This window comes from Pseudonaja textilis, chromosome 2, assembly GCF_049901715.1.
Source record: "Pseudonaja textilis isolate UNSWEBS1 chromosome 2, rPseTex1.2, whole genome shotgun sequence".
Lineage (NCBI taxonomy): Eukaryota > Metazoa > Chordata > Lepidosauria > Squamata > Elapidae > Pseudonaja > Pseudonaja textilis.
In genome coordinates, this window is record NC_141991.1 from 182,263,304 (window position 1) to 182,289,395 (window position 26,092).

The window sequence follows — 26,092 nt, forward strand, 5'->3', positions numbered from 1 at the left end:
CTTAACCATGGAAAATGCCATGAATGCAAAGTGCAGGGGAAGATGAACTAGAAATACAGCCCACTCAGGTGGGCTGAAGTCAGGCAAAATTGTCCCATCCCAGAAGTAGGATAATCTTTCTTGCCACCACATTCCATGCAGATATTGAGACATGGTGGGGAGACTGCTAATTATATGGGACCAGCCTTGGATCTACATCATTCTCATTGGTTTGCCAGGTCTAATTCGGATTCACTTCCTTATCTAATTGCTCCATTAAAAAAAAAAAATCAAAAGCACCCAAACAGGTTTTAATTGGGCATGTCCTGTACTCTGGTTGGGAGTGATGTGGTAGCCTAGAGATGGAGCTGTCACCTCACAATCAGGAGACTTGTGAGTTGGATCCTAGGTAGAGGCAGATATTTCTCTATAGTACACGGAGAATACATCTGTTGAACAAAACTCCGTATTGGCGACTGGAAAGGGCATCCAGCCATTAAAACACTCTGCTAGCTCCATTCAACCCTGCAAGGGATTATGGTGTCAAGATGATGTCCTGTGTCCCTTCTTCAAGGGTTGTGGATAAAGGGTGTGTTGAGTGGGGGGATAACAACATCCACTGCCGTTGATGCCTTCTTGGGAAATTGGATCTCGGTGGTTGGTTACGCATTAAAGGTGTTGTATGTGCCACCAAATTTTCCTCCCCGCCCCGGGACAGCACAGAAACTGCCATGGGGATGAGGCCAAACATTTTTCTTAGTCGGTTTGGAAGAGAAATCAATTTAAAAAAAAAATTAGCCTCCGTTGATACGACATTCTTGATCAGTAGGAGAGCAGAATTGCACAACCACTTTGTTCGGGGAAATTGCCTACGTTTTTCAACGCGAGGCTGCCAAAGAGAGAAGCCACGGACACGCCATTTCTTAGACCTATTTTGTTTCCTTGACCGGCGAAGGAAAGGCCAGGAAAAGGGGTCGTCAGCCTCCCTGCAGAAACGCAAAAGAACACACACACACACACACCACACACCCTCAGCCGTTCCTTCTGCTCCATTCAAAAGTCAGACTTGGGGCACCGTCGCCGGCTTTGGCCGCCCTGGCTGGAGACGTAAACGAAGAGGAAGAGAAAAAGGAGGGAAGAGGTGGGTGGGACGGCCTCCAGAGCTCGCCTCCGCTCAGGGTCGAGAAGCTGCCGGAGAGGGCGAAAAAGGAAGGCGCGACTGTCGGAGAAGGAGCGCGCGCGCGTAAAGCCCTCAGCTGAAGGAGCGGAGAGACGGAGCCGCCCCGGGTAAGTCAGGCTTTGGTGCGAAAACCGAGCGGCCTCTCCTTGTCATGAGGGGAGTGAGTGAGTGTTTCTCGGAGCCCCGCGCGTGCGCACGGAGGTGCTAGGGAGAGGTTGGGGTTCGTTTGGGGCTCTCTTTCCCCTTTTAGGACTCCCCTCTTTCCGATGTTTCTGGAGAGTGGGTTTCCTCTACGGATCTAGATCAGGGGTCTCCAACCGTGGCCACTTTTAAGACTTGTGGACTTCAACTTCAAGCTTTGCTGGCTGTGGAATTCTGGGAGTTGAAGTCCACAAGTCTTAAAAGTGGCCATGGTTGGAGACCCCTGATCTAGAAAGCGTTGCGCCTTCAGAGGCTTCGGGACGCGTCGGGTTGGATTCCATCGCTCCTTTTAATTTCATTTAATCTTTATTATTGGGTACAGGTAGTCCTCGGCTTGCAACTGTTCGTTTAGGATGGTTCAAAGTCACAAGGGCAGGAGAAAAAAAGCAACTTGCATTTTCCTCCACACACTTAACGACCGTTGCAGCATCCCCATAGTCACATGATCCAAATTCGGACGCTTGGCAACTGACTCGGATTTATGACAGTTGTAGCAACCCTGGGGGTCATGCGATCGGGTTTTGCAACCTTTTGACAAGCAGAGTCCAAAGTGGATTCATTAAACAACTAAGTAACTCAACAACTGCAGCCATTCACTTAACAACTGTGGCAAGAAAGGTCATAAAGTGGGGCATAATTCACTTAACAATGGCCTCGCTCAGCAACAGAAACGTTGGGCTCAGTGGTGGTCGTGCGTTGAGGAAAACTTTGCCAGCTCTTTGGGCCACCAGTTCTGGAAAAAGCTGGTGGCCTGATCCCATTAATCCCTCATTAGCTAACTTTAGAGATTGGCTGGATCCCGATGGAGTAATTGAATAGTAAGTAATATGTTATTGTTGAAAGGAAATCAGATGTCTTGGCCAGGGTTGAATGGTCCTCCAACCACACTGGTTTCTCTGTCTTCTGCACTAAAGAAGGCAGCTGTCAATCTTTTAAGAATATTTTCCCCCACTTTTATTATTGTGTAACTAATTCAAGGTGGTGAATGTACCTAATACTCCTGTTTCCTTCTATTTTCGCACAACAACAAAAATCTTGAGAGGTGGGTTGGGCAGAGAGAGAGAGAGTGACTGGCCCAAAGTCACCCAGCCGGCTTCATCAAAAGCATGCAAAAAACAGTGGCACCCAGCGTTTGGCTGCCAACAAAGGAGAAATTTGCAAAGAAACAGATGAAGCAGATGCTTCCTCAAATATTATGTGCAAATAAGTGTGAGCCCTGTTGTTATATATATAGAAAGGCTTCTCTGGTTTAGAAACCATGTCAGAATGCCACAGCTGACACTTGTGGTTAACTCAGTTCCTAATATCTACGACATGCCAAAACATCCGTTGCCTTAAAAAAAAATGGAAGGAGTGGGTGACAAAAATATCTGACCAAGTCTGTCATGCGCCTGTATTCTTATGACCAGAAAAAGAAGGGAAGTTTAGCCAGTTGGTCTTAAGATAGAAAGACTGATTTTGGCCGCATCCAAAAGTAACCTTTTGAGGGGTCCTTGGTACTCTCCGAGCTTGTTGTTTTCTTGCAGCCGTTTCATTACCCAAGCTAGGTAACATCATCAGTGCTAGTCAGTAGTTTGGGTAATGAAATGTGTACAAGAAAACAAACAAGCCCAGAGAATATCAAGGGCTCCTTATTTCAACCCTGAGCTACAAATATTCTCCTTTATTTGCAGTTTGTGTAATTTTGCTCCAAAACTTGCTGGTGCCCACTGTTGTTTTGCTTCAGCTAGTAAAAACTCTGCTGACTCTTTCAGCTTGCTTAAGCTTAAGTGAGAGGACTTACCATTATTTATTTTGAGTTTCTTTATTCTGTGGTCTACCATGCCACCACACACACATACAAACATAGACCTAAAAAAGCAAGGATAACAGAGCTATTTTCACAAACAGAGGGGGCGCATTATCAGAAAAATAAAACTTTTATTCCCTAGTACTCTAGTGTAAATAAATAAAAAATAATGGTATGGGCATTCAAGCTTTTAAATGTGGCTTTCATTTTTTTTTGCTTTGCTTTGGCACAATTTGTAAGATGTTAGTGTGATGTAGAAAATGCTTTGAAGAAAATAGCTAGCAGGTAAGAAATGATTCCTTTCTATTAGAATTTTGAGGTCAGTTTTCGGTTTTTGAATTGGTATTTTTGTCTTTTCAGGGGGTAAAACAGAAAAACAATGAATACATATATATTCAGCTATTACTTAATTCAGTTTTGTGGACATTCATGGATATTTACCAATATGTTCATCAGATTCCTTTCATTTGGGGAAGGTAAGCTCATGTCATACATTTTCCTTTTTGCTAAAGCTTGCTAGTAATAAACAAATTAAGTATTAACTAAAGTAGATCTAACAGTGATATTGCTCTAGATATTTGCACTGGAGAAGTCTAAAATCCTTTTTACCCATATATAATATGTATGAGTTAAATTCCCTCAAAAGCAAAAAAAAAATGTAAGAGAACCATTGTATTTATATTTTTATTCACTGAGAAGCTATTTTGATATAAAGAAATTGTGACAACAGAACTATAAAATCAGTTCAAATCAGTTTCCTGGTTGTTATTTCTTAAAATTACAAACAGGAAACCATGGTTTATTTGTTTTTAAATATCCACTTATCTCTCTGATGATAAAAACTTCATGTTTTTCTTTGCATTCATAAGAAAAAAATGGCTATCAAAATGTCAGCCTAACCCAGCAATCAAAGTCCTGCCCCTTTTAAAATTGTGCTTTATAATGTGCGGCACACAAAGGGGTGAGGTGAAGTGCCCTATCCTGTCTGCCATTTTGGCATTATTGACGTCTTTGCTTACAGATAAATCCCGGAGAAGAAAGTGTAGGCACTGTGGGCCTAATCGTTTCTTTATTGCAGTGTTTTCTTCAGAGCCTCATTTTTAACTTCCTGGTGTGGAACAGAGGACTGAAGGTGAATTATAAACGTTAGCCTAAATCCAAGTGTAGTTCTGTTCACAGTTGGAACCCACTTATTTTTTTGCTTTTATGCATTCAGATGGTTGTGTGAAATAGGGTTGATTTAATCCCAATTCCTGGAAAGTGGAAAGATTTAAAAAAAATAAAGAACCAGTATTATAGATTGAGGCAAAGGTGCTCTAACTCTACAATTCAAACACTGTAAATGCTAAATGAAGATGCGTTCCCTTTATGAATAAAACCAAACTATGATTATGAAACAATGAATAGAATGGGCTGACAGGGTGGCTCAGCAATTAAGATGCTGGGTTTGTCTGGTAGAAAGCCTTCAGCCCAGGGTTGAGACCAAGCATCACACAGTAGGCAGGCTCCTGTCCTCACCCCAGCTCCTGCCAACCTAGCTGTTCAAAAGCATGCAACTGCAAGTAGATAAATAGGAGGGTAGGTAGCAGTGGGAAGGTAACAGTGCTCTATGCTGGCCACATGACAGTGGAAATCATCTCTGGACAACATTGCCTCAATGGCCTTGAAACGGAGATAAGCACTGCCCCCTATAGTCGGGAATGACTAACGGAGTAAAATCCGCAGAGACTCCTTTATCTTTTAAAAAAATAAATAGAGATGGTATGTTTGGCAGGTAGTTTGGCCAAATGGCTAGATCCATGGGTTTAGCCATTTCTCAAATCTTACTCCAGGTTTTGCTCTCCATATTAAGGTAGATAGATATAGGATGGATGGGTGGGTGGGTAGGTGGGTAAGTAGGTAGGTAGATAGATAGATAGATAGATAGATAGATAGATAGATAGATAGATAGATAGATAGATAGATAGAAAACTGCTCTATAAGTTGCTTATAACCTCCTTGGTTATTATGACCTACAGTTTGAAAAAGAGTTAACTAGAGAAGTAGCTCGCTGTGTGAGTCAACAAGCTGGTTAATATAGTACAATTATTCCATTTGTATGGGCTCAGCATAAGTAGTGTGTGTGTTTGTGTGTGTGTGTGTTACTTTTGACAATTTCAGTGACCCAAACCTGGGCCTTTTTCTAGGTGATTCTGAATGGAAATGAGATTTTAAAAAAACAAATTGTCCCCATACTTTTGCAGGATATATTCATTGACAATGATCAGTCTTAATTACACAAGGATTGATAGAAGGAAGTTCTCGTACATGTTTTGTTTTTGTACTTTTTATTCCCTTTTCAGTGTTAGGATCCCCCAAGTCCCCTAATATCTTATCCTTGTGTGTATATGGTGTTATTTTAGTAACATTATTATTCAATATGAGAAGATCCAAGCAGGCTTGATATCTCCCAATTACAGTTGACTTTTAGCAAGATTACAGGTTACAGATAATCAGAGTTGGGAGTGACCTTATAGGTCATCTAGTCCAACCCCCTGCCCAAGCGGGAGACCTTACACCATTTCTGACAAATGGCAGTCCAAGCTCTTCTTGAAAGTCTCAAGTGATGGCGCTCCCACAACTTCCGAGGGCAAGTTGCTCCATTGGTTGATTGTTCTCACTGTCAGAAAGTTTCTCCTTATTTCCAGGTTAAATCTCTCCTTGTTCAGTTTCTATCCATTATTTCTTGCCTGGCCTACAGGTGCTTTAGAAAATAGATTGGCCCCTTCCTCTCTGTGGCAGCCCCTCAAATATTGGAAGACTGCTATCATGTCTCCCCTGGTCCTTCTCTTCACTAGACCAACCAAGCCCAGTTCCTGTAACTGTTCTTCATATGTTTTAGCCTCCAGTCCCCTAATCATCCTGGTTGCTCTTCTCTGTACTTTTTCTAGAGCCTCAACATCTTTTTTATAATGTGGTGACCAAAACTGGATGCAGTACTCTAGGTGTGGTCTGACTAAGGCTTTATAGAGGGGTATTAGTACTTCCCTTGATCTTGACTATATCCCTCTGTTAATACAACTTAGGATTGCATTAGCTTTTTTGGCGGTGGCTGCACACTGCTGGCTCATATTTAGCTGGTTGTCCACTAAAACTCCAAGATCCCTCTCACAGTTACTGCTATTGAGCCTGGTTTCACCCAGTCTATATGTGTACTTTTGGTTTTTCTTGCCTAAGTGTAGGACTTTACTTTTGTCTATATTGAAATTCATTTTGTTAGATACGGCCCAGTGTTCTAGTCTGTCAAGATCCATCTGGATCTTGAGCATATCTTCTTGGGTGTTAGCTATTCCTGCCAGCTTAGTATCATCTGCAAATTTGGTAAGTTCTCCTTCTATTCCCTCATCTAAGTTGTTAATGAAGATTAAGTTAGCTTTTTTTCTTTAAAGCTCAAGTTTTCTGCATGTGCAAGCTTATGCAATTCTGAAGCAATTAGTATAGTTATTCCAGTAAAACTCAACAATTAATCATCTAGGGACTTTCTTTTAACCTTTTAATTCCTAACACATTGCATATGCCCAAACCATTTAGTTTAATCATCTGATCAAAGTTGATTAAGAATATTGGGGAAAGAGTGAGGTTGCAAGTAATTATAACTGACTGGTCACTTCCTATATAACAGAAATGACATCAGCCTAATCCAGCTTAAGTAAATCATGACTAAATTACATTAAATGCACATTAATCAAATGGATTAAAAGCCCCAGTGAACAACAATTGCTGGGAGACCCAGGATCTGAAAATCTTATTGCATTTAATCGCACTGGAAAAGCTTTGAGCCCATTTTTAGAACATGTGGAACTTATTACTCTGAGGAAAGCCTTACATTTTGCATCTGAAAATGAAGAGGACATGATCAGTCTATAATCACATATTGATATAGCAATAAATCAAGTCCAGCAAAAAGAACTATATTGAATAATGACCTATTATTTTAATCGATCTTGCATGAATATAGCCTATGTAAAACTGAACTAGATTAGAACGCACAGCAGCATAAATGTAACTACATACTTGCAGAAAATTGCTGGTAGATTAACACAATGATTTGTTATCCAATGAAAAAAGAGAGAGAATAGAAGTTAGCCCTTTTTTAAGAAGGAGAATAATTCAAGTTAAAATTTCCTGGAAATTTAATTCATAAATTTGGTTGTGAAATAACTTTTCATACCCTCACCAAATTAAATGTCACGTATTCTACGGGCCCATGTTCCACAGACATGATTGCCACATTTGATCTATTCCCCTTTGAAAATCTTGTGGAAAAAAATTTGCACAGTATGCTCTGTGCCAAAACATACACAGAGACAAAAACATCCAAATCTTCTGGAATTATTATTTATATATGTACAGGAAATCTTCAAAAATCTTTAATGCCGGTTTTAAAAAGTAGACAAGTATTAACATCCTGTTTTCTTGAAGGTCAGTGGGAAGAGGGAAGAATGTGGCAAAGGGAGTGTCCTAAAAATTTAAATCAGCCTTTCCTATTTTTCCTTTTGCATCTGTAGATTCTGTTGCAGACACTTTCCATTCTATTGGACTTGTGATGCGTATTTGCCAGCTAGCATCGATACTAGAGCTCCTGCATATTTGGTTTGGCATTGAGAAGGAACAGTTTTTCCCAAGATTCTTACAGGTATGGCAAACGATCATCATATTCAAGATTAGGATTTCGATATTTGGAATTCAGTCTCCTTTGGTTATTCTTACTGTCCCTGAAAATCCCACAGCAAATACTTGTGATGAAACTGAATAAACCCAACTTGGAAAATCAATGAGAGAAAGTTCACACGTGACTTAATTACACCATAGGAAAGCAAACCTATCTGTGTGTGCCTCCGAGGTTGAAAGTTGCCTCTGATAATTTTCACACCTGAGGTTTATGTTGCCTCTAACTGAAGGAATTAGGAGGTGTTGGCTTTGTTTTCATTACTATGTGGAAAAAAAATAATTGAAGTGATTTCAATCACTCTAAAAATAGTGAACTTATCTAGGAATCCAGATGTGAATATTATTCATTCAAACCTCATATCCAAATGGGATGATTGGGTGTTTCCCCTTTCAAAAGCATGTAAGTGCTGGCTGCATATGAGTTTCAGGTTACACATCTTCTAAGTTTAGCTCCTGTCCTTGGATCAGAAAGGGGAATCTTTACTTCCTCCAGATGTTCCTGGAATCTAGTTTTCATCGTATCTTTTTAGTGTTTCAGATCTTGTTCTCGCCAACCTTACACCCTGCCTCTTTATTTATTTATGTATTAAATTTATATGTAGCTTATGATCACATTATCATACTAGAGCCAAATCAATCAGTCTGTGTAGCTAATATTCAGATGTTTTGAATCATATAGATACAGGTAATCCTCGACTTATATTGTTTAGTGATCGTGTGAATGTTATAATGGTTTTGAAAAAAGTGACTTATGACTGTTTTTCACAGTTATGACCATTGCAGCATCCCAGTGGTCATGTGACTTACATTTGGATGCTTGACAGCTGACTCAGATTTATGACGTTTGTCGTGTCCCAGAGTCATGTGATCTCCTTCACTGGCAAGCAGAGTCCATGGAGAAACCAGATTCATTAACAACTGTGTTACTAATTTAACAACTGCAGTGATTCACTTAACAAATGTGGCAAGAAAAATGATAAAATGGGACAAAAGTCACTTACCAAATGTCTCGGTTAGCAACATAAATTTTGGGCTCAATTGTGGCTGTAAATTGAGGACTACCTGTACAATGGCTTTATACAAAGACTTTGGTCACTACTACAATAAGCCACTGGTTATTGTGTATACCTTCAAATTATCCTGAAAGTCCTGGCTAAATAACACACAGTTTAATTACAGTTATCAAAGCCTACCAGAAAGGAACACATAAGATATCCATTCCAATAACCATTATCTGAGCAAAAATGAATGAAGAACAATGGATCTAACACTGTGAAATTATGGTTGTCTTCCTCTTATGGCTTTTTTCTGTCAAGCATCAGGCTGCCCGGAGGTTATAGTTCCTTTTAATAGAGGTCCTAATTGACTAGATGCCCATAGCTGCATACAATTAAGTTAAGGGAAACACATATGGCCCTAAAGGCCACAGGTTGCCACGTCTGCCCCAATCAAATCAAAGCAGCCTTCAGAAAATGGTTGTTTTGCAAAACAGTCGATTTTGAATCTCAAAAGACCCATGCAGAAGGAAAAGGGCATTAAGTTAAAGAACAGAATTTGGAATATTTTTTTTTAAATAGAAAAATGGGTTAACTAATCACTCGAAAGGAAAGGGACAGAAAGAAATCAACTAGAATGAAGGTAGTGTTTGTTTGTTTGTTTGCATTTCTCCAACAGAATTTGAATTTGAGAAAATGAATTTGTAGGATAAATATGAATGATAGGATAATCAGTACGCCCCACAAATGCACAAGATAATGGCATTTTAAAAATAATTTTAGAAGATGCTGCTTTTCTTGAGTGGGAAGATTGTCAGCTTACATTTCAGCCTAGACTTCTGATTATGCCCTGGGTATAAAGAATGGCCGTGAAAAATATAATGCTAAGTTAGAAGGTGTTTACTCCCAAGTAACACACACTAAACTTAGTGAGATTGACAATACAATCTTATAGATGTCTACTTAGATTACACTAGAAAGATGCATTGTGGGATGACCTATTCAGTACATAGGTAGGTAATTCTAAATTTTTAATTATTTACCTGGGGAACATAATTTTTGAACTCTATGAGATTTACTTTTGACAATTTTTGGGATAGCACTGTTAAATATTTTTCTCTGCCTATATCCCACACACAATCCCTTTTTTACTAGAATGCATAATAATAGAGAACTTAACATGAACATGAACTGGTTTTAGGTCTGAATTCTGGATACCATTTTAATGGGTTAAAAACATGGGTAATAAAAGTGCTCAGTTCACAGTGGATCAGAGTTTTGGAAGAAAACTTAATACAGGTGAGAAATACGATCAGAAGACAATCAAGGTTTTAGCAAATTTTATAAAAGTTGCCATTTTCCATCGTCAATACGTTCTCTATAAACTAAACATGCATCATTTTTTAATCATTAAAACTGAAGAAACCATCCTCTAATACAGGGATAGGTAATGCCCCCCAGTTATTTTGAATTCAAATTCCTATTAGTATATGGCTATGATGACAAATAGCAATTCCTTATTGGACTCGGAATTCAAAACATACACAGGGCAGAAGTTGGCTATTTCTGACATAATGTTTGGACTCAGTCTATCAACTCCAGTCTATCAACTCCAAGTGTATCATAATCATGTTTCCTATATTTACGTGACAATATTTAGGCAATATAAAAATGATATCAAATTGTCACAGTATTAAATAGGCAACAGGTGTACAGTGCCAATCATTTCTAGTTCAAACCTTTCCTCTGCTTTTCCTTTCATCTTAGATGAAATAAATGTACTTTTTGACCATAACAAAAGAAGAAAAACATGCTTATGCAAATCATTAAAAAAAATAAGTAGCAAATTAATATGAGATCATATGATATCATATTATCTGAACTTGCCTTCAGGAATACAAATATGATTCAGAAGTTGAGAATTATATAAATTTGATTGGGCCAATCTTTAAGAGTCTGGTGTGTCCTTCCTATGAGCATTTTTTCTTTCAACAGTCAAGGCAAAATTAATCCAGAGGTTTTCATATACAATTTCCAGATTTTTGGAATATAATTTAACAATAGATTAGCATCTTTAAAACTTCTCTTCCTCACAAGAACTTGATTCAGTAGCTTGAAAGGTATTGCCTTGAACATGTTCGAAGTATGTGCACAAATATTCTCTCAAATTTATTGTAAGTTGTGCTATATGAATGTACTTTGTTGCTTGACTTAGGCGGGAAATTTGAAGATTAGAGTCTTCAAGTCATTTCACACCTGAGATCAAGAGCAAGATGTTGTTCTCCTTTCATATATAAGAACTGACTAGCCCAGCAGTTCGATTTATTTTGGCACTGTTGCTGCTGAACTATGGTTTCTCATTTGTGGGTGAGAGTGGAAAACTAGTTAGGGAGCTCAATGCTTTGCCTTCCAATTCTTTGATACTTCTTGGATTTAGGATCGGCTGCTTGAGACAGTTGTACTTAAAGATAAAAACTGGCTTTACGTGGATACGCTAATTCTATCCCTGTACAAAAAAGGAATGTGTGCAAGATATTATTATTATTATGTTGTGGTTGGTTACACAGCCAGCCACATGTTTAAACGGGATTCGGCATTTTGATTTCACTTTCTGTGACTTTGTCTATTTTGTGGTCTCACCAGTTCTTGCTTGTTGGCAAATGGTATATCTTGCAGCTATTTTAATGCACCATTGTTGCTATTTTGTCATGCTGTTGTTTGCAATCAGACCGTGAGATCTTCTTGCAGCAGCTAACTAGGTGGTCCCCTATTTCTTCAGCTTCTTTTCAGAGGTGGCATTTGCTGTCTGTGGTTGTCTTCTCAATTTAGGTTTTGAAGCATTTGGTTCGTAAGGCTTGATCTTGTGCAGTCAAGATCAGACTCTGTCTCTTTCTTCAATTTTCCAGCTCTTAGTCATTGTCAGGTTATATGCTTTGACTGCTATTTTTTTAAAATATACTGGCCATGTAATACTTTGCCTTGCCATGTCTCTTTCCTGTTTTTTTCATTTGGTCTTTCTTGTAGGACAGTTTGGTCTCTCCAGTACTCAGTAAGCCTTTGTAGCATACCAACTTCCATGCGTTTCCCTCAATGTCCTTCAGATATTCTTCCAATGCCCCTCCTTTTTTCTTCTTCAACTGTTTGTTTCTTCAACTGTTGCAACTTTCCATTCTCACCTATATTTCATGGCATGTAGAGTCTGTCAATGTTCCTGCGTGGATGAAGCCATGATTCATTGTCATTATTTTTCCAGTCCTTACATGCGGAGCTAGCAGTGTGATCTTTTGTAATTGACAAATGGAAATTTTGTTAATAGGTAGATTTTCTAAGTACAATATGGCACCCACTGGGACTGCTGTATGCCATAATCTTTTAACTTTGATGTTCAGATCTTGGTACTCTGTGATCTTCTCAAATTCTTTGCCTTCTAGTCTACCATCCCTTGGTATTGCCACATCAATTACCCACTTTTTTTTTTCAACCACAGTTAAATCTTGTGTATTATGAGCCAAGACCTTATCCATTTGTATTCAGAATCTCACACTATTTTAACCTGGTCATTTTTACTACTTTTTCAACTATGTATTCTCACCACTTTTTCATTATTGGCAAATGATTACTTCAACAGATGTTCCAGTGAACCATTTTGATGACTGTGCGGTGCCATTGTTTATAATAAGCTTGTGTGGTTTTCTTGCATAAACTGTGTATATGATCTGAGTATGTAATGAATGAATATCACTCACTCAGTGCTATTATAACTTCTAACAGTCATCAAATTAGCGGTCAGCAAGCAAGGATTATAACACTGAACATTTTTGTTCAGTAATTCAAGACAGGATATATCATATTCCCAATTCCAGTTTTTTTCTCCAGAAGTTTGTAGTGTTGATTAGGCTATTAGATACTGACTGATCTAAAGTCTCCCTGTGACTTTCCATAATTGAAGGTGAACTGTAACCTGCATTCTTGGTTTCTGCCATCACCCCTTTTAAAAATGCAATCTTTGTGGGTTAATCAGATTAGAATTGTGTCTGGACATGACACATATTGAATAAATTGCATTTTTCATGGGCGTGGGGAGATGGGAAGGCTAGAGATGAAAATCTTTCTCGCTAGAACAGAATGTGAACAGAATTTCCTAACCAAGTTGGGATTTTGAAACACACTATATATTTGTAATTTTAGTTTTAATAGTGGGCTATTAATTGAGTTAGTATCTGCTGTTGCACTGACTCAGCCACCTCAGAAACCTGAATGTCTGCTAAAAAATTGGGAAATAGGATATAAAGATAGAGAGAACTCAAGAACAATAGTACAAAAAAGGAAAAACAATAGTACAAAATAGGACAAAGAAGCATCTTTGCATACATTTATAAAATAGTGGCACGAGTTTTCTGTTTCTGACATCTGATTATAGAAAACAGGATATGGAATTTGGATTTTGAACTTCATTTTTTTAAAAAAATGAAAACCAACAAAATAAATATGAAAATGCACAATTTCAAAAAATTATCTAGAGGTAGTCCTTGTCTACAATTGGGACTGGTGACTGTCGTTATACGAAACTAACTGGGAAATCACACGTCCTCAATTGCGCTTTCCTTTTCTTCACTCCCTGCTCTTTGTTAATGCTTATTCTAATGAAGTGATTGCTAAGTGAAAGATCATGATTTTATGATCTTATTTCATCTTTCCTTTACTTTACAGACCTATGACAATCATAAACATGAGAACTGGCTGCAAAGTTACTTTTTCATCACCGTCTTAACTGAAAAGTTGCTAAACCAAGCAATTAAAACAAGGATTACCTGCATATGCTTAAAGACTAGGGTTTCACCCCACTTCTAATCTGTAACTAAACTTAATTCTGGTTTGCGCAAAATAACTCACCTTCACAGTGTATTCATATACTCAAGGTTCTGCAAACCTGCTACACATTTTTTTTATCTCAACCGCATTGTTTGGAAATCTAGTGAGCGGGCAAATATTGCTACTTATTAGTGAATAATAATCTACTTTGCAAAACTACAGTACAGTGTTTCCTAAGTTAAGATAGCAGAAGCATTTAATGACAAAACTAAAAGTGTGTTTTATTGTCTTAGTATTTAGTGCATCCAATGCTGCAGCTGTACTTACATAATATTCTGATTAGACAAACATCTTTTAATATAACGTAGTGTGTGAATTCTGCTTCCGTACTTATTAATATGTCAAACCCAGAAAATTAGAGTGAGTAAATAATTTAATTGACTGAAGGGCTTATGTCACACAACTACAGGCCACTTGTCTTTTATGATGCAGCCTTTACCATAATTGAAAATAGTATCTCTTTCTGGCTGCTTTTATCACACTAACAGTCCCAAGAGAACGAGTTGAGGAATAAACTGTCTTACTTTTTCCAGATCACAGAAAGAATTATCATCTTATTTGTTGCAATAGCAAGTCAAGAAGAGGTTCAAGGGAAAGGCATTGTATGTGTCTTATTTTTCCTTTGGAGTTGCATTGATGTCATCAGGTGAGAATTTAATGCCACTCCTGTGGAAACACAGCCAAGAAGTTTCCAATATTTATCTTCCCTGCATGGTATTCACTGTTATTATCTGGGAGGCTTTCTTTGCAACATAGCTCAGAAGATAAGGATGTGCGTTCTCTTATCAAAAACAATCAACCTCTAGCTGTAGATCCGCATATTGTCTTCTTTTGCTTTCTATTATCAATAGAAAGCAATAACCAGAATATTAGAATCCAAGATTTTGATAATATCAGAATACCCAGAACATCCGAATACTGCAAACACATTATTAATGAAATAGGTTGCTTTAGACTCTGTTAATTCCTGAGAACTGAGGCAACACAAAAACATTGTATGATTCAGTGAGCAAAAATGTAAGCAAACTAGTTTCTTGAGTTTCCTGCAGTTTATTGGAGCCAATAAAAAAAATAAAAACCAGAAGGTCGCTGCTGATTAATTCTGATTTCTATGAAAACTAGCAAATGTTAAAAGAGTTGACCAATCACATCATCCTTCCCAAATCTGTTTTTACCTATTCAATTCGGGCAGGCGGGTTGGAGATGCTACAGGTTCCCATCTGCCTTGGAATGTCAGCCTTTGGGTGAGTAAATAACTTAATTGACTGAAGGGCTTACGTCACACAACTACAGGCCCTTCTCTGTCGTAGGTCCCAGCCTTCTGCAGTATTCTTCCTTTGATATCCAGATAAGTCCAACAATGTTGGCCTTTCCTAAGGTTGTGTAGATAGGGTTGTACTCCTGAGCCTGGGGCCTCGAGTGTGTAATGGGCTCTGTTTCTTGGTTGCATTAAAATCCATAATAGCAGCTTTCTTTGGTGCCAAATATATTTATTTTGTAGCAGTATTTTTAATTGATCTAATAGTTTTAATTGTTCTTATGACTTATGAAGTATGCCGCCCAGAATTACTTGTTGAGATGGGTGGTTATTAGAAATCAAATACATACATACATACATACATACATACATACATACATACATACATACATCCTCTTGACCAAGATTCAAATATAATCATTTGATCATTTCTTCTAAGTTGGAACAATGGCAGTTATAACACAACTGCAGGGAACCTGGGTTATGAAGGCTGCTTGGGATTCATCTGTCCCATAAAAAACCAGTATTAATCATAATAACAATACCATATGTGTTATTTATTTGATAACATGGCATGCATGACGCCACTCCCCTGTCCTGGTTTTCCTTCTAGATACACGTACTGCATATTATCGGAGACCGGGATATACTTTCAAGGACTAGCTTGGCTCTACCATTCGCTGTGGATTCCTTTCTATCCTCTCTCAGTTTTGGCTCAAGGTAAGTGGAGGAAGAGGCTGTAATTTCTGGCATTGCAATTCTGCCCAGGTCGTCCTCGCTTAACGATCCTAATTGGAGCCAGAATTTCCATCCCTAAGCAGAATGACTGTTAGGTGAAACGTCATGTGAACGCACCGACAGTTCTGGCAGTGGTTGTTAGGTGAGGACCCTGTTGTTGTTAAGTGAGGACCTCATGCTTTTCGCCTGCCCTGCTGTACTTGCCTCCATTCAACATCCGGCTCGCCTATGGAAGCGCCGGTCTCTGCCCTTAGGGTCACTCTGCACTCTACTCTTGGCCATCTTTTTCCTCCTGTGGCTGATTGAGGTGCTGAGGCAGCTGCCGGCCCTTCATGAAAACTTGAAGAGTCAGCGGGTGCCTCAGCCAGGTGCACCTCAATAGCCGGGAGGAAGATGATGGTGAGGGTCAGCTGAGGGTGGTAGAAGTAGGTGATGGTAGAATGCGAGAAAGCCAAAGGAGCCGAGATGGGGGAGGGAAGATATGTGGGGAGCGAGTTGAAGTACATGCTGCGGTTGTTTATAAATGTGGATGGGCTGCCCGGCCCCACATGACCATGAAGGTGCTTTAACGACTGTATCTTTGAGGACTGGCTGTAACCACCATTCTTTCAATGCTACTATAATTTGAAATAGTTGCTTAACAAACCGTTGTTAAACAAAGACGATCTGTATATTTAATTAGGAGTAAGTTTCACTGGATCATTCTTCTAGATAGAAGCAATCCTTCACTTACAACAGTTCATTTCGTGACTGTTCAAAGTTACAAAGGCCCTGAAAAAACTGACTTATGACTGTTTTTCACACTTCACGACCTTTACAGCGTCCCCTTGGTCACAGAATCAGAATTTAGAAGCTTGGCAGCTGACTCATATTTATGACAAATTGCAGTGTCCCGGGGTCATGTGATCCCCTTTTGTGACTTTCTGATAAGCACAGTCAATGGAGAAGCCAGATTCACTTAACAACCGCTTTACTAACTTAACAACTGTGGTAAGGTAGGACATAAAATGGGGCAAAACTCACTTAACAAAAGTTTCACTTAGCAACATAAACTATGGGTTCAATTGGGATCGTAAATCGAGGACTAGCTGTAGATCTTCGTAGGCTTGTAGAATGTGTTTGTAGAATTTGCAGTAAGATAAATACGATGGCCCTCCATAAGAAAATATTTCCAATAAGGAGTCACATGCTTCGCAAGGCAAATATTGTTCAGCAAGAATGGTTCCAAAAGTTGGTAACTTTTTTTCTGTGATGCTACCTCTTGGAAAAATGATTTCTCTGAAACAACATGGGATATGTTTTGTGTGTGTGTGTGTGTGTGTGTGTCACTGGAGTACTCCTTCAAATCAGCTTCAGTTTTTTTTAAAGTGGAACAGGAGCCTCTAACCTTGGCAACTTTGAGACTTGTGAACTTCAACTTCATGGTGGCTGGGGAATTCTGGGAGTTGAAGTCCACAAGTCTTAAAGTTGCCAAGGTTGGACACCCCTCGGGTAAGACTTGTGCTCTTCCAGATGTGCTGAACCACAGCTCCCAGCACTGGAAGCTATTGCCTATATTGTATAAGGCTGATGGAAATTGGGATCCAATCTAATGATGAAAACTTCTAATTGTGAATCTTTAGTCCTGGCTGAAGCCTGAACCTAACCTATATCCATATGAATTGAATGTATTATGCAGAAATGAGACATTTTTACCCATTTGGAATTTTTCACTTGGCTGATTTTTCTTTTTCTTTTGTCCCCCAGCATTTGCCATATATGAATCATTGCCTCACTTTGAAGCCTCAGGCACTTACTCCACCCGAATATCCTTTCCATTTGATCTAACTATTTACTTTCCCTATGTACTGAAAATGTACATGGCAATATTATTTGGGGGTAAGTCCTTTTATTTCTTGGCAAATACAACAATACACTGTAATGCATTGGCAGAATTGGGTAATACACTCCCATTCCTCCTGGGGGGCTGATTGGTATAGGAAGTTCTTTATTCGCACAAGCCTCCGCTCTCTCATTATACCAGTGTAAAGTATAGAGGTATCCAGCACAGTTACATCAGATTCCTGGTCAAACTATATACAAAGTCTGAAACAGCTATAAACAGATGGGTACAGTATATATTAATGCAAAGCTCTCATTAGCCATAGTGTGTTTCCCACAGATACTGAATCCCAAATGGAAATAATCATGCCTATTTCTTTAAATGATTTAAATGACAATACATGTTTTAATTGTCAGAAGTGGGCTACTCTATCAGGAGCCGTGGTGGTGCTGGGGTTAGAATGCAGTATTGCAGGCTAATTCTGCTGACTGCCAGAAGTTCGATTCTGACTGACTCAGCCTTCCATCCTTCTGAGGTCGATAAAACGAAACACCAGATTGTTGGGGGCAATATGCTGACTCTGTAAATCGCTTAGAGCAGTAATGGGATTCAATTTTTTTTACTAACTGTTCTGTGGGCATGGCTTGGTGGGCATGGTGTGATTTGGTGGGCATGGCTTGATGGGTGTGGCAGGGAAAGGATACTGTAAAATCTCCATTCCCTCCCCACCCCACTAACCTGCTCTCCAGCTCCGTTCTCCTGTGCAGGGCAACAAAACAAGACCCAGCCGATCAGCTGGGACCCGGGAGGCATAGAATAGATGGGGACGGGTCCAGTCAGGGATGGTATTTGCCAGTTCTCCAAACTACTCAAAATTTCTGCTACTGGTTCTCCAGAACTGGTCAGAACCTGCTGAATACCACCTCTGGCTTAGAGGGCTGTAAAACATTATGAAGTGGTATATAAGTGTTATTGCTATTGCTATTTTGTGTGTTCGGTTATTTGGATATATGTACACTTATATATCTACTGTTCAGAACACAAATTAATATTGCCTAACACACGGGTGTCAAACTCGCTGATGTCATGTGACATGTTGCGACATTTGCCTTCGTGGAGCTGGGGTGGGTGTGGCCTGTGCATGATGCATCCAGGCCGTGGGCTGCCAGTTTGACACCCCTGGCTTAACATATCTGAATGATCAAAAAGAATGAGGACAACCCTTGTCCTGGTCTGATGCTGATTTTCCTAACACCATTTCAAGTAATTGTGAGCTTAATTTGCTTCTTCATTTTGGTAGTAGCCCCAGTACAAGTTTCAGTTTTTTTGGAAATATTAAACAATAGGAAACAAAGAATATTGGGGGACTGGCTACTGAATCAGAAAAATGTGCTAAATTAGTTCTAAAATATAAGTTGCTGTAGGCTAAATAAATAAATTCATTTTAAAATAAATTTGAACACGTTTAAGGCATGAGAATTTGGGAGACAGACTATTATTTGATAAAGGGTAATGCTATTGTGTAATTTATATGTTTCTTTTTTTCTTTTTATGTTTCAAACATGCTGTGGTCTGGGTTTAGGTGCCTACTTCATTGTTCAATACCTTTATACTGAACGGAAGACTTATCTACGAAGCAACAACATCAAAGAGAAAAGGAGCTAACTCGTGTTTTTGGTGAAAAATGACAAATTTCACCTCCTGTGAAACAGTCTTTGCAACAATATATCAAGATCTAGTCATTTGGAGATTTCCTTGCTCAAAGACTTTGTACACAGAGACACGCCAGGCAGAATCAAAAGAATTCCTTGACTCCGTGAACACACTTTCAATAGCTTTCTCGTTATATTCAGTGGAATGAACATTACCTCATTTAAAAGGCAGGATATTATGTACATACATGTATACACAAACACACACACTGGAGAATTCTTTTAAAGTTATATAGGAGGTGTTCATTGTTTCTAACACTGCCAGAAAGCACCACAGCCAAAATGAACTTGTTCGAACCTAAGTTTTTGTCAGCTGGTGCCTTTGAAGAAATATTATGTGAAAACCAGACCAGAACAAAACAATTTGATAGCAATAATTAACCTTTTTAAAAGTAGGATATATTGTCGGGCATTTTGTGTGCGCCTGAAATTTTGATTACATGTCTGGTGATATGTTGCAAGTCGTAACAGATAACATAGGGATGAACTTTCTGTATCTCAGGAACTTTATTTATTCCTAAATCTGTATTTTGCTATTATTCTGGAGCGTCTTAGGATCATGCCATTGAAATTTAATGACAAAAAGCTTCTTATCTATCAGCCACATGATTTTAGGATTGGGATTGGGATTTTTAGGATGTTTTAGGATTTTCAAAATAAGCACGCTAAGCCTTTCAAAACCTTAAAACTCTGACTTCTTGTATTCTTTCTCTCAATCAACCACATCCCTGAAATGCTGAGGTTGAAAAATGATTTTAAAAATGGTGCTTGCTCCTGTGTTAAAGTATACGTGTGAATGTGCTCCGTATGATTAGACTATATAACAGTAGCAACATTTCTGAAATGCCTCCATACTTCAACACTGACTACCCTTTCCTTGAGACTCCTTTTTAATCTACATTTTTCCACGCGGAAATCCTCCCTTCCCTCGATCCATAGTTGCACGTCATTTCAGAAATGCAGTAACCAAAGATATTTAAAGGAAGAATAAAGTATGCTGAAATGAGTGGAGATTTTAGGGAGATAGAAATATTGAAGTTCAAAACATTAAGAGATGGGTGGGGATAATGAGTGGAGAAACCTTGATATTAACCAGGAACAGAAACTAGAAATTTTTATATGAACGTTGTTGGATCAAGTCCCAATGTACCTCCATCAGTGCTTCTGTAGCTCTTTTTCTGGGAAACTTTCTTTTGATCTGAGGCTTAAATATAGATTAGGGTGCTGGGATCCTCTTCCATGTTTTCTCTATCACCATAAGTGAACTTTTTTTGTAAGCCTATGACCTGATATTTTGGAGCAAATTTAAATGTTTAAGGCAAGAAAACATATCACTTGGCTATACAAAGGCCTACTTCTGATTAAAATGACATACCTCAGTTTGAGCTACAGCCCTCCATACTTGTAGGCTCATTAATTTGTATGCATCTCCATATAAAACATTTTTTTCCACAGAGAAAACCAGTTCAAAATAGGGTCATTTATTTCCATGTTGAAGGAACCCTTGGGGAAATACTTTTTGTCAGCCTAATTTCCTCGGTACCGATAGTGGTAGCAGGAATATTAATGAACAGTGGGTTCATTGTCTAACAAATAAAACACATTCAAAAGTTCAATTTTTCAAGGCAACATCTTTAATCTTGCCACACTGAGATTGTCAAGTGCAATGCTGACCAACCATTTATAAAATATTCTTGCCTTGTTTACCCAACTCCCATTTCCTATAGTAATTCTTTCTTTCTTTCTTTCTTTCTTTCTTTCTTTCTTTCTTTCTTTCTTTCTTTCTTTCTTTCTTTCTTTCTTTCTTTCTTTCTTTCTTTTTTCTCTCTCTCTCTCTCATCATAGAACAAATGGTACATATTCAAATAGGGAGGATTTTTAAGGATCTTTCCCCAGGAAAGATAAAAATATATCTGTAACCAAAGCTCTTATTCCAAAGGTTTTTAGCTTGACATGTACAATCGGCAGCTACAGTTTCTCTCCGTTTCTTCAAGATCCCTACCAGCCATAAGCTTTTGTCCATACTGCTTTCTTCTTAAACTCTGGAAGAGATCTCAGGGCCAATAAAGCAGCTGTTAAAAGAACACACACAATATCAGCAATGGAAACAGAAAGAAATCTTCTACTGTTGCCTGTCTGAAAGAATTTGAAAGTCAATTAATATCATAGGAAAAACTCCCTTGGATCAAATCAAAGAAACACCAAGCTCAGCCTTCTTTTTCTCATAGCAGCAAGTGCTTATAGAAAATCCACAAACAGTAACTGAACAGAAAAAACACTTGTGTTTTTCACATCTAACGGTAATTACAAGAAGCCAGTAAGAGGCTCATCCTCCAAGAAATGTATATGAAAAACATTTCAAAGTCCCTGAAGTAGCCTTTCTTAGTTGATGCTAACCAAATTGTCCCATCTCTAGCCAATATAGAGGTCTGAGACCTGAAGCTGAAAGAGTCTACCCTCAACTTTGCCCAAAACTTTATAATGTGATGTGCAAAATAAGTTTAAATAACTATCTTTTGTAAACATGTTTTGCTTTTAAATTGATATAAATCACCTTTTTAAAAAAAAAACAAAGTGTTATTATTTTTCTAAGTTGGAAGTCTGTAAGTAACTCAGTTTCTATCATACCTTTCAAAAGTTCTCTGGAAGACTGAGTGAGCATTTCATCAGCATTCTCCATTAGGCTAAAAAGCCAGTCAATAAACTGTGAATAAATTTAAAACTCAAATGTTAAAATTGTTCTTTTTTTAAATTAAAATAACTCAAATCAAGCCTTTTCAACTTTGTCCAGACATGTTGGGATACAACTATTGCCATCTCAAGAGTCATCTATTCAGGGATGGGATTCTCCTGGTTCGGGCGAACCCCTAGTTCAGTGGCTCTGAACCGGTTTGCTCCCATGAGCATGTGGGACCGCCCACCCGCCCCTCTCTTTCCTGTGCTTTATTTCGTTTTTTAGAACACAGCTGATTCCATGCCTCAGCTGTTTTATTCACAGGGGCTGCAGTTGAAGGTAGGTATTGGAGCTGAAAGTGGGCTTTTCAAAATGTGGAGCGCGCGCACAAAGCGCGCGCTCATCGAATTGGTTGTTACACCGGTTGAATGGCACCACTGATCCAAACTGTTTTATATGAAATGCATTTTAATGACAATTCAACATACTCTCGATGAGAACAATCAAATGTATGGATATTTAACCATTTCTTTGAAAAGCAAAAAATAAAACACAACTTCTTAGAAATGATAAAACAGAGACATATTAAATGGACATATAATCTGTCACATAATATTCAGATTCTCAATTCTACTGGCCAACTGTGATTGATATTGCATGCTGATCTGTGTAATTATTAGAGATAAGAGCGAGAGTTGCATGTTACTGTGCAAGTGAGAAAGAATAGCATTGTTGCTATTCTTTCATCATTGTTTGTAAAGTTCCTGCAAAGTCATACCTTAAAATCCTAGTTTGTAATTAATATTAATTTCTTAATGTTATAAATTTGTTGGTGTTTGGCAGCATTTCAGAATGAAAGGCATGCTAAATTGCATCTCTCTGCACTTCCTTAGAGCAGCAGTATCTCTTCCCAGGAATCTATGGCTACTCTCCAAAGCCATCCCATAGCTCATGCAATCCTGGAAAGTATGAATTTCATTTAAAGACCTGTCAACAAATTTTATCTTTCCCTCTCTGTGCTTCAGTGTGTTTTATGCCCAGACCTAATTTCAGTCATGCCAAGCTCTTCTCATACGGAGTGCTTTTCACTGGAATGATTTTGGGAAGATATTGCAATTACCCACATACCACTTAGAGAAGATATGCTGGGTGGACTACATTTTAAACTGCCAATATAAAAGAACGTCTGTACATTAGTTTGAACAAGTTCATAGCTAGGAAAGAAGTTACAATGACCTTAAAAATGTATTGGGAAAGATGACGGTATGATGGGAATTCTTTCTTTCATCATCAGTTCTTTCTATAAAACACATACAACTATAAACAAACTTAAATTGAAGTCAGATCCCAATATTAGAATGCAGACATGAAGGATTTCTGGTCAAGAAGAGAGTGTATCAACAGGTATGGCAATTTCTCAAAATATTTTTGGATTTATTTAATGATTGCATTCTTATACTGCTGCAATCTACAGATACCCATTTCTACTATATGCGAGTCCAGCTGCTGCAAAACCTGCAAAGGATTCTTTCACATTGTGAGATCAGACTGCTGAGTGAACTAGTGCCAAGACATGATAGTGGCAGACTAGTTTTCATGATTTCTGTGCAAAACACGGATGACTATTTTGCTCCATTAAAAAAAAAAAAACTCTTTTACTCTAAAATTCTCTTGTTTATTTTTGTTACCTATAGAAATATTTTAACTATCCCATTTCAGCTGGTGGAACTTTCCATTTGCCCTTGTTCCTCTTTGTAATTATTATGTAATGAATACTGTAAATGGCTTGGGTGACTTGCAGGATAAAAATTCCACCCAGATTGTCTTCTGAATGACAATACTGAGTTCAATCAATGAAAAAAAAAAGGTTCAAGCCCATCATGAGTCCAGTGGACATGTACAACTTAAAACACATACCTTTGGTGTTTGCTCTTTCCAAGGCTCTTTGGTCAACAGAATTTCCAAGCTACCTGGAAGAAGGGTGAGTATCTCTTTGACTGCCAAAATATCCACTGGACGCTTGCCTAAGCCACGGGCGAAGACTCTGTCTATTGTTTCACACTGCCAGGCAGACCAGTCTGCACTAAGGCCAAGTAGCATTGGCAAGGCATGATCAGCCCAGGCAACCACACAAGCGGTGAAAATCCACAACAGGAAGCTGACAGCCTGAACAGGAAACAGATGCACATTTTGCTAAGGGGATCAGTGAAGCCTGGAAAGGTCTAGAGCCACAATAATTTATAAATTATGGAGTTCAAACAATTAAGAAGAAGAATGCTACCAGACCTTTTTAATCGTCTTACAGCTAGTATATTTTTTTCTTTAACATGAGCTATATCAGGCTGGAACAAAAGAAACGTATCTTTGATTTCTAGAAAGACCAAGTGAGCTTGTAGAAATGACTAAGTACAATATTTTATAATATATCCTGCTATGTTGTAAGTAAGCCTGTTCATCTAATATAAAAATGTCTCCAAAAAGTACCATTAGCGCACATTAACATTGCAATAACTATAGTGTAGGGAGTTCCAGATTTCAAATCTGGAGGATCATATTTTATTAGCTCTGTCATTTTCTTATAAATGGGATGCACCAGTTTGTAGACTTGTTGATAAGATAAAGATGGTGGCTATTAGGACTGTGGTATAGTGGTTACGGTCAGACTGGCATTGGGAAAACCCAAGTTCTAGCCCATCTTCAGCCCGCTATCTGACTTTGGGCCAGTCACTTTCTCTCAACCCCATTTACTTCACAAGATGGTTATGCGGGGCAAAATTGAAGCAGTGACTGTTTTATGTATAGCCTTGAATCCTGAAAGAAAGATGGGATATGGATCTAACAGATATATAAGAAATAAAAATAAGTCTTCACAAATTCAACCTTGAAGGCCAAAAGGGGCATGCACATAACATTTGGTTCCAGCTACTTAAAGCAAATATATTTTTTTCCTCAGGATCATGTTGCAGGTGCCGACAGCACCCTTATAATCCTATGAAAGATACAGCTGCTTTAAGGAGGATCAGACAAGGACTGAACAAGTAGTCCTATATGTCCTTAAGCACCTTTGTCTTTGATTCCAAAGTGACGCGCAGCTCTAAAAAGTATTTACTACACAAGGGCTCTTCTTCTATCTGAAAGGATAGAAATTTGTACGTATGACAATAAAAGAATGAATTGTGGATCAGGAATTTTTCTGCATTCAGCTTCAGGAGTATTTCCTATAATAGAGATGCTTTCAGAACCAATCTATCTATTATTCAGTGCCCTTGGCCAAGTAAATAACACTAATTGTCTCAGTAAAATAAATGGAGTGGAATAAAAATCCTGACTCAAAGGATCTTAGTGTGAATATCTAGATAAGATATGTGAAACACTCTGCTTTCTAAACCACAAATGCAGGTGTCCTCAACTTAAAAATGGTTCGAAGTTGTAAGAGCTTCGGAAAAAAGCAACTTATGATCCATCAACAAAGTTATTATGACTGTTGCCACACGCCCACAGTCATGTGATCATAATTTGAGAGCTTGGCAACCAATTCCCATTTAGGACATCTGCAACATCTTGCAGATAGTTTAATAGTAATAAAATTGGCTCTAGACACATGATGACTCCTGTAACGACTGCATCATTTAGTGACTGGTCCAATTATGGTCGTAAGTTGAGGACTACCTATAATGCCAACATATATTAACACTGAATTCTAGGAGAATTTTTTAGTAATACCAGTTTAAGCTTTATGCTGAGAAATTGCTATATAAAAGAAACCACTACTTCCACTACAATTTCATTTGTGGTTCTAGCAGTACAGGTATGACCACAATTGAGCCCAAAATTTATGTTGCTAAGTGAGAAATCTGTTAAGTGAGTTTGCCCCGTTTTATGACTTTTCTTGCCACATAGTTCAGTGAATCATTGGAATTCTTAAATTAGAAACTCGGTGAAGTGAATCTGGTTTCCCCACTGACTTTGCTTGTCAGAAGGTCGCAAAAGGTGATTACACAACCCCAGGATACTACAATGGTCACAAATGTGAGTCAGTGGCCAAGCATCCAAATGTAAATCATGTGACCATGAGGATGTTATATCGGTCATAAATCTGAAAAATAGTCATAAATCACTTTTTTCAACGTCATTGTAACTTTGAACTGTTGTAAGTTGAGGA

The 26,092-nt window shown here is 38.4% G+C and overlaps 2 protein-coding genes across 3 annotated transcripts in view; one reads left to right on the forward strand and one right to left on the reverse strand.

Moving 5' to 3' along the window:
- The first annotated feature begins 679 nt into the window (after positions 1–679).
- Positions 680–21,978, forward strand: HACD4 (3-hydroxyacyl-CoA dehydratase 4). Its single transcript, XM_026718359.2, has 7 exons — positions 680–1,266; positions 3,510–3,625; positions 7,697–7,824; positions 14,260–14,372; positions 15,598–15,704; positions 17,469–17,600; positions 19,127–21,978. Exons 2-7 carry the CDS (start codon positions 3,529–3,531, stop codon positions 19,207–19,209), a joined length of 660 nt encoding a protein of 219 aa, XP_026574144.1. The 5' UTR covers positions 680–1,266; positions 3,510–3,528; the 3' UTR covers positions 19,210–21,978.
- FOCAD (focadhesin) overlaps positions 20,868–26,092 on the reverse strand; it is a 140,125-nt gene continuing 134,900 nt past the window's right edge. For both annotated transcript variants that reach the window (XM_087926563.1, XM_026718356.2), the window contains exons 42-44: positions 23,848–24,096; positions 21,885–21,960; positions 20,868–21,328 (exon numbers count right to left, since the gene is read on the reverse strand). In XM_087926563.1, the coding sequence (XP_087782689.1) occupies positions 21,255–21,328; positions 21,885–21,960; positions 23,848–24,096 (399 nt within the window). In that variant the 3' untranslated portion in view covers positions 20,868–21,254. The remainder of the gene's footprint in view (positions 21,329–21,884; positions 21,961–23,847; positions 24,097–26,092) is intronic.